This window comes from Abramis brama (genome assembly GCF_963993115.1).
Source record: "Abramis brama genome assembly, chromosome: 20".
Taxonomy (NCBI): Eukaryota; Metazoa; Chordata; class Actinopteri; order Cypriniformes; family Leuciscidae; genus Abramis; species Abramis brama.
Window position 1 is genome coordinate 29,769,172 of NC_139982.1, and position 9,199 is coordinate 29,778,370.

The following is a 9,199-nucleotide window of genomic DNA, read 5'->3' on the forward strand; positions in this document are numbered from 1 at the left end:
ATTCCTGTTTTTTTCTTTCTTTTTTTTTCTGGTGACATTGTGAACATCACTTGGATTTTATTCATTTTGATCAATTTCTCTGAATCACTTTCAATGAATCGATTCCAAAGTCTACTTCCAAAAAATTACTCAACTATTAATTTGCATTATATTATGTTTTTAGTAAAAATTGACGTAGTTAAATTTTGTTATTAATCACAACTGCGAAAATCCTGCCTAATTTGGAAGACATGCCCTGTTTAATTTTAAGTAGATTTTTACTTTGTTTTAGTGTTGACATTGAACATTTGAATCTATTTTGGAAAAATCAAGTATTGTAGGCTATATATATATATATATACACAGTATATTGAAAAAGTATAGCTTTATTGCCCAGTCAGGGCTGGCATCAGAGTCCGACTAGACATGAATCATTGAAACATGCTTGACAAACTCATTGGTTATTTAATAAGAGAATATTTGGTTTCACCAACACACATCGCTGCAATTGCAGCATCAAGTTTCTTATAAACAGTACACTCGTGTCAGGGTAGAGTTCCAGACACACACTCACAAACAAAAATATCTGAGTCCTGCTCTTAATTAGAAATACACAGCACACAGTAATGTAGTTTTGACGCAAGTTGTGCAGTTTCACAGGTCTTCACAGTTGATTTTTGCAAATCACAAGTCTTAAACCCTGTAATTATTGAAGAGAGTCCTGTGTTTGAGGATTGCAGCAATGGTCTGGTCAACAATAATGCCTTCTAATAATAGCAACACTCACTTGTACCTGTGTGGAAAAAACTGTTGCGTATTTGCAAAAAGTTAATTCATGGGGTCTTAAGTGATGCTATATTTAGCTGTATTTGAGAAACTGTGTTACTGATACTCTGCCAAATTGAGAGGAAGTGAAATATCCTCTTTTGTTTTTCACAAAAGAAAGAAAGTCATACAGGTTTTGAAGGACACAAGGATGAGTAAATGATGGCAGAATATTCATTTTTGGATGAACTATTCTTTTAAAACTCAACATATCCTTCGACTTTCCAATCAATAACATATGTTTATGTTAATGTTAGCAGATGCTTTTTTATTAGAGCGACTTGCAGTCGCTTTCTTTACCCCATAAAGCATTCTGGGGTAACTTAAGTGCCATTATCAGGGCCCCAATTAGTTCCTCTCCAGTTCATCCTAGGGATTGAACCTGCAACCCTTGCAGTAATACTTCAGATGAGTGAAGTGTGAGGCATCTTCACCACAGAATTGCAAAAACTGGCTGCTTAAACAAACTGCATTTCTGTTTGCAGACATAATAAGTAGACTACCATGACCCATTGAAGAGGTGCAAGTATCAATTTTGTTCTTGCTCCTCCTCTTCATATTCATAATCCATTTCGGCTCTCTCATACTCTAACTCCGCCCCCTCGTAGCCTTCATACCCCTCCCCCTCGTAGATTAGCTCCTCCCTTTCATACTCCAATCCGTCATCGTCATACCCAAGCTCTGCCTCATGAAATGCCACACTTTGTCTCTCAGGCTCCGCCCCTTTCTCGTTATCTTGTAGTCCATCCTCATCCGCTGCTGTTGATGGAACCGACCCATTTGTTTCTTTCTCTTTAGCAACTGCCAAGCTTAGGGCGGAGCTCATTCTGAGTTTCTTGAGTATCCCGTGAATGACTGGATTAGCAGCCGCCTCCGCAGCGGCCGCCGCCTCCTCTGCTTCTTTCTCGGCACGTTCTTTCGCCTCTTTCCTTCTCTCTCTAGCCTGCAAGACCTCCTCAGCCCCCTCACCGACGATTAGCACCTCCTTCCCTACACGTGGAGGCTCCTTCACAGGGTTGTGGTCGTAGGAGAAGAGTCGCAGCGCAGGAAGATGATGCAAGTTTGGGAACTCTGATATCTTATTGCGGTCCATGTCCAGAATCTCCAGCTGCTCCATTTTGAGGAGCACTCGCGGAAACTCGGAAAAGCGGTTTCCGTACAACCAAAGTCCTCTCAGGGCCTCCATACGGCATAGGTCCGAGGGAAGGGTGCGCATACGGTTGTCCCCAATCTGCAGGGAGCGTAGATTGGGAAGGTCGTACAACTGCTTGGGGAATTGCTGGAAGTAGTTGCTCTCCACCCAGAGGCAACGCAAGTTCTGCAAGTTCCTCACTTCCGGCGGGAGGCTCATCAGCCGGTTGCTTCCCAGGTAAAGACACGTGAGATTGGTCAGCTTGCACACAGAGAGGGGAACGTCTTCGATCTTATTGAAGTCTAGTGCCAGGGTTCGCAAACCCTGCAGCCGCGTGATGCGCTTAGGGACGTCGCGGAGACGGTTTCCACAGACGTAGAGCTTCTCCAGGTACTCCAGATCCAGGACTTGACGAGGAAGTCGACGAAACTTGTAGTAGCTCAAGTCCAAAACGGGATCTCCGCTCGCCAAGAGCTCGTCGACTCCGAGAGGCAGCTCCTCGTCCTCCACGACCTCCTCTTCTTCTTCCTCTTCCTCCTCCTCTTCTTCATCTCCATTCTCTTTAACCTTCTTCTCCTTTTCCTCTCCTCCTTCGTCCTCGGCCTCTTTTCGGGACGAGTTGCCCATACCCTCAGCCGGCTAGCCCGGCGTTTGTCCGTGTGTGTGGTGAGAGTGTGTTTCAGGACGGGGTAAGAGGGTGAGGCGGTCTGTGGGGCTGGCCCCCCCTCCCCGTGTCAGTTTCACTCAGTAGGATTGACCCGGCAGTGACAGAGCCAGCACAGCGACACATGGTGCTCTGACTACAGGCGGCTTCCCCTCAGTCCCAGTACAATGAGCTCCAACGTCAGCAAACACGGCAGTGACACCAGCAAGGAGGCATTCTGAGTGTGTGTGTGTGTGTGTGTGTGGATTGCTTCAAATATTTTAGAATTACATGCTATCAAACAGATTATGATAATAATAGTAATAGTAGTAGTAGTAGTAGTACTAGTAGTTGTAAAAATAAGTATAACTGTAAGAGGAATCAAGCTTAATTTTGTCTCTGAAATGTGAACTCATAAGTTAACAGATGAGTGTCAAAGTAGCTGCCAATATTACGCCCCGTTTTCATAGTTAATTTATTTATTTATTTATTTTAATATATATTGTTTGTTAAAAGCATCAAATGACTCACATTACAGTCACAAACTTTCAGTTTCAGTCTGTCAGTTTTGATTGTGTGAAGGCTGATGCTGAGCTTCTCTCTGCCGACGCACGCAGCTCTTGTCCCGGCCGCCCGGTCTGTGGATCCCGGTCTCGTTCACTCGCTGATGTGACCTGGCCGGCGGCAATGTGAACCGAACCGATGATGTCCAACTGTAACTCCGGTTTGCGTGGTCCTAGATCAGACAAAAATCCTCTGGGAGATGTCAAGATGATTAAAGTTTCCAGAAGCGCTAGACTCGATTTCTGTAGCCTATTTCTTTCCAACGATCAAAGCCGTTCTCGCGTTTCTTCCTCTCTCTCTCTCGTGTGTGTGTGCGTGTGTGTGTGTGGAGTTCAGCATAAAGCGTTGCCATGAACCGTCTCTCTCTCCCCTAGCAACCAAAACAGGGACATGCGACGCGAGTTACACACGATTGTCACGTGTTCCGGGGGGGACAGAGAGGCGGTCAAATTCCTCTCTTCCAAGTTCACGTTATGCAATAGAGAAACGTATTTATTTTTATTTTTTTAAACGTATAAAATATTTATTAAATACATTTGAAGACATCCGATGCAAAAGCCTCTAAAAGCCACCTATGTCAAAAATGAGATAATAATATTGAGTGAATGCTCTGCGCACATAGTATACGTTCATCAAATACTTCAAACTCACTAAATCCCAGCCTCAGCCCATTCAGAAATGTCGGCACTTAGGTAGAAACATAGGAGCCTGATAAAAAATGTTAATATTAAAGAAAAACGTTAGACGGACTTAGAGGCTTTTGCATCTTAAGTCTTCATTTATTAATAGCCTATATTAAACATGTGTATATTTATTTTTTCTATTTTTTATTAAGGGGGTTAAACTAACTAGCCTGCATTAATATTTAAAATATTATTAAAAATATTAAAATACATATTTATAAACATGTTACGTATATTGATTGACATGTAAGCATAAATTATTTTTATTTTTTTAAAGAAATAAATTAAAAGCATAAGTATATATTAAGGAAATATATTAGAATGAATGGAAGTAAAACAAATAAAAGTCAAAGAAAATCCTTCGTGGAGAGTTTTTTTTAACTGTTGGTGTCAGTAAATCATCCGAAACAAATTTCTGTGCTGCTCAGGACGTGCATAATTGCATAATATCTTCACAAAAATAAATAAATAAATGTATTGCGCAGTGAGGACAGAACTAAGCTGAACAAACTGCTAATTTTAGTGAGATGATTCACTCTCAGCTGTTCTTCTCTGGAATGAACATTCAAAACTACAGGATATCTGAATGAAGTCCACTCAATGGACCGGCTTGTACACTGTTCATGTCATACATAGGCTGTTCAAAATTTACTATATAGGATACAGACAGTACTATGAACCATTGATCTGCAAAGCATTATGTAATGTTATTGGTTTATTGATGAAATTATTAGTCTTACCAAAAGTCCCATTAGTACAGAGTACATTTATAGAGTAGCCTAGGCTATAGCGTCTTCAAATTATGATTTGTGGTGTTGCACATGCTGATAAGTGTCTGAATCACGCTGTGCCCTATATAGGTGTTTTTCTGCTGAAGTGTTGATGTAATGCATCAAAGTTCAGCCTTGATGTTCCACGGTGTCAGAGCAGCACACCCCCCTAGTGGCCACTTCATGTCATAGACCCTGTGAACCTGTGATCGGTCAGTCAATATTTTTGTTTATTATGCTTGAGATCCTTTTGAAGTTTCCTCATTCCCTTTGTAATTAATGCACAACCATATTTTCAATTCTTCAGTTATGAAATGGTCCATTTTTGTCATCGTTATAGTCATGAAATCAAAACGGACAGTTCTTTTTTTTATATTTTTATGGAATATTGCAGTATTTATTCTAAATGATTTATCCGTGCACATCATTCTTTTTTTTAATTCATGTGGCCTAATAGCCTAACTTACCCTCCGTCTTCATCTCTTCTCTTCTCTGATGATGAATGCGGGAAAAACTGTCACTCACATGAGATCGACCAATAGCAAACCACAACAGAACCATCCAATCAATTCCCCATGGGCAAAATCAAGTCCCGCCTTACATTTGTTCTTGTTCGAGAAGCCGTTTCACTCGGATATACGGGATAATGGAGAATAAAAGACTATCGCAACTTCCGTTTCATGCCGACTTTAAACACTGGTATTTTAATGAACTGTAAGAGGTTCAACCAGGCGCTCAGGTAAAGTTATAAAGTCCGTGATAGGTGCTCTTGGGGTAGGGAAAAACATCCAAAGAAACGAAAAACAGATCCCAGGCACTCAGTCAAATTTCCAATGAGGAGAAGGATAAAGTTAAAAAGCCTTTATTTATTTTCCTCTCCAGATAACCTACGTTGAGGGAGATTTATTTGGTGATATTTTTCTTTATTTTTTCTTTATTGGTTTTGTGTTATTTTCACCTGCTTTGTTGCTCATTATGTTGGTTTCCCCTATCCTGTAGACCTGATTGCCTTATTGGGTTAATTGATTGTATTAGGCCTTATTGAATTTTCTCTGATTATGGGTGGTACTTAATTTATAATGTGGTGTTATTCTCATTCTCTGTGTTACTTTGCCCTGAAGAAGACCACTTGTTGGTCGAAACATGTTGGCTTGTGTATTTTTAAAATGATTTAAGCCATACTAAATAAAGGCTTTTTAACTTTATCCTTCTCCTCATTGGAAATTTGACTGAGTGCCTGGGACCTGTTTTTCGTTTCACTGGTATTTTAATAATCGGTGGGACTTCGCAAGGTTCAGGTTTTTGTAGAGTTTATCCACTTTATTTACACATGTTTTGATCTTACAAGCTTTCTTTAGTGAACAGAGGATAAGTTTTGGACAACATTTCCATGCACACTCATCAGAGCTGCAAACTAGTTCCTGATTTATCCATCCTTTGGAAGTTGTGTTTTGCTTCCTAGATACTTTTATGAAACTACTCAAAACATTTGATTCAGTAGCCTATTTAATGTCTGAAGTGGACAAAGTAAACAATAGTAGGCCTATCAAATGTCTGCATCTTCCATCTGCCTGCATAACTTTATGAATGAAGGCCAGACATTACAACTGTTTTCTGCATGATTGCATTTAGGAACAACAATGTCTAGGCCAGTGGTTTTCAATAGGTGAGGTGGGGTGTGCCAAAGAGCCACAGGGGAGGCGCGACACGCAAAGAAAAAATAACTGTATGCAGCTCTATTGATATCGGTAATTGTGTGTGCCAGTATTAGCTTTAAAATGCGTCGTTTCCTTGTCCCAAGTCAACAGAAGTCAGCATTAAGGGAGGGTACGGAGCCCGGGAAGTCACCTGTGTGAGTAAAAAAAACAATCCGTCCGCTCAGTTTATAAACCGTACTCACGAATTCTCAAACTGTTCCCTCGGTTTAACAAATCGCGCCCACGGATTAATAAACCGTACCCACGAGTTTCTAATCCACGCTCTCAGATTGGTAAACCGTGCCTTCAGTTTTTGCAATCTGTACCCATAAATTCATAAACCGTGCCCACGCTTTCGCAATCCGTTCCCACGGGTTTGTAACTGTAGGCTACTCGCGGATTTTTGGCTCACCCTCATTTTAGAAGAACACCAGGAGGTACGTTGTTAACGAATCTTATTGTATATTGTTTTATTGTGTATTAAGTGGAATACATCAAATTGTCTTAACTGCGTCTGCATGTTTAAAGTGATTCTCAGTTGTAGCGGGTATGGGGTGGAATATACGATTTAATATGAATGACATGCATCAAAATCTTTTGTTTATTTGTGATAATCTTAGCACTTTCAAAAAAAAAAAAAGATAATCTTAGCCCTTTAGTATTATTGTCTAACCTGTATTATGACTGATATTTGACGAATTGCTTTGTTCATTTTTTGTAAGTTTTGGACAAAAATTGCTTCTAAATATGTAGCCTAAAATGTAATAATAATAATAATTATTATTATTAGGCTATTATTTGAGTTTATAACTATAAATGAATTCACTTAAGACAGTAATATGTTTATCATAAAATAATTTATGAATGCTTTATTTTTAAGCAAAAATTATGCAAAAAATGTAGGCCTATTTTATCCAAAACTATAAAAGGTTAGGTTATAGCCTATAAAAATAAAACATTGATAAATTATTTTATGTTAACATATTACTGTATTACTAAGTGAACTCATTTCTAGTTAAACACAAATAATAATAATAATTATTATTATTATTAAATTTTAAGCTACATATTTAGAAGACGCTTTTGTCCAAAACTTACAAAAAAGGAACAAAGCAATTCGTCATTTTTTTTTTTTTTTAAGTGCTAAGATTATCACAAATAAACAAAAGATTTTGATGCACGTCATTCATATTAAATCGTATATTCCACCCCATACCCGCTACAACTGAGAATCACTTTAAACATGCAGACGCAGTTAAGACAATTTGATGTATTCCACTTAATACACAATAAAACAATATACAATAAGATTCGTTAACAACGTACCTCCTGGTGTTCTTCTAAAATGAGGGCGAGCCACAATCCATGAGTAGCCTACAGTTACAAACCCGTGGGAACGGATTGCGAAAGCGAGGGCACGGTTTATGAATTTGTGGGTACAGATTGCAAACCGTGAACAAACAGCGTTGTCGTTCATTGATCAGAGAGCTGTCCATTGTGCTGATTTTGTTCGATACGATGTGCATCTTCAAATGTGCGCGTGCAGATTTCAGCCGTCAGGTGTCGTCGGCGGTAGCTTTGGCGCCGATTGCACGTTAAGCATGTTTTGTTGACTTGTGGTTAGGCCTACTGATGTTCAGTGATTTTAAAAGTAGCATCAATTAGGCCTGCATGAAGTTGGAAATTATTTGCTGTTGGAAAGAATCGTTTATGAATGCACTTTTTGTGGGTTAGGGCAGGCGGATGGGATTTACGGGAAGGGGGGGCTCGACTGTCCTTACCTACTCTAAGGGGAGGCTCACCTTCACCCAATTTGAAAGGTCTAGGCTAAACCACGTTTTAAAAACTAGAAAGAAGTCCTTAATCAAGAGACAGCAACATAGTGTCGGCCCATCCCACCCACTTCCGGTACGTGTGGAATCCACATCTGGGCCGACACTATGTTGCTGTCTGGGATTAGGATTACTTCGGGTGTGTCACCTAATTAAAATGCATTATCCAAATTTATAAGGTTTATAATCTGTCCTGCCCCAACAACCATGATGTAGGCCAAAGGTTTTGGCACATTTGAGCACATTTGAAACCTTTCAGGTCAAGATGACATTATGTATCGCCTGCATACGGTATACATTATGCCTGTTTATTGAATGGATTGGAAATATTGAAATGTAAAGAACTACTTAAAATATTTTTTTACTGATATATAGAGATTCTTTCTAATTTTGAAAAATGTTAAGGTCTGCCAAAAATTAGGTAAAGAAATTGTGAATTAAAGGGAAAGTAATTTCCCAAATGTATTTATTTATTTATTTATTTTTGCTGCATTTGCAAAATGTCCTTTTATGAATCTCTGTACTTGCATTTAATTGAGCATTTATGAGCATCTAAATATCTTATCTTATTTTATCATGAGCATTATCAGAGAATAAATGCTTGACAATGAAGAATCTTTTCATAGATGTTAATACAACTTTTAAAGCCATGATACAAATTAAGGATGGTAAATGCAGCTCTAGATAAACGCAGGTTCAGAAGAAGTCTGTGGTGTTTTCTTTGCGTGGAAAAGTCCAAGGTCCTTTTTTTTCACATTTGAAATGTTTTAACAGTCTGATCAGTCACCAATCTGTGCCTATTTATTCAAAGAAACTTTAGTAAAAGAGTCTTAACATGTAAAATGCTGGAACTGTACTTAATATCTGTATTGAGAATTCATATTGCAACCACTGACAGCTGGTTTGGGGCATTATAGAGGGCATTTTGGTGACTATATATTATATAAGAGATGTATTCATAATTAACAGATACAGTCATGACAATCATGATGCTTTAAATTTTAATTAAATTATTTTAAGTTCATCAAAACTCTTAATGAGACATAGCTATTAAAAATAGGCAAATCGTTATCC

The 9,199-nt window shown here is 38.8% G+C and overlaps 1 protein-coding gene across 1 annotated transcript; it reads right to left on the bottom strand.

The window, feature by feature from the left end:
- Positions 1–424: 424 nt before the first annotated feature.
- On the bottom strand, positions 425–3,527 carry lrrc10b (leucine rich repeat containing 10B). The gene has a single exon (XM_084095775.1). The coding sequence runs from the start codon at positions 2,561–2,563 to the stop codon at positions 1,334–1,336; it is 1,230 nt and encodes a 409-aa protein (XP_083951901.1). The 5' UTR covers positions 2,564–3,527; the 3' UTR covers positions 425–1,333.
- Between the last annotated feature and the right edge of the window lie 5,672 nt (positions 3,528–9,199).

What these genes read in the sequence shown, in the direction of transcription:
- lrrc10b (XM_084095775.1), bottom strand. Translation starts at nt 2,563, where the DNA reads ATGGGCAACTCGTCCCGAAAAGAGGCCGAGGACGAAGGAGGAGAGGAA.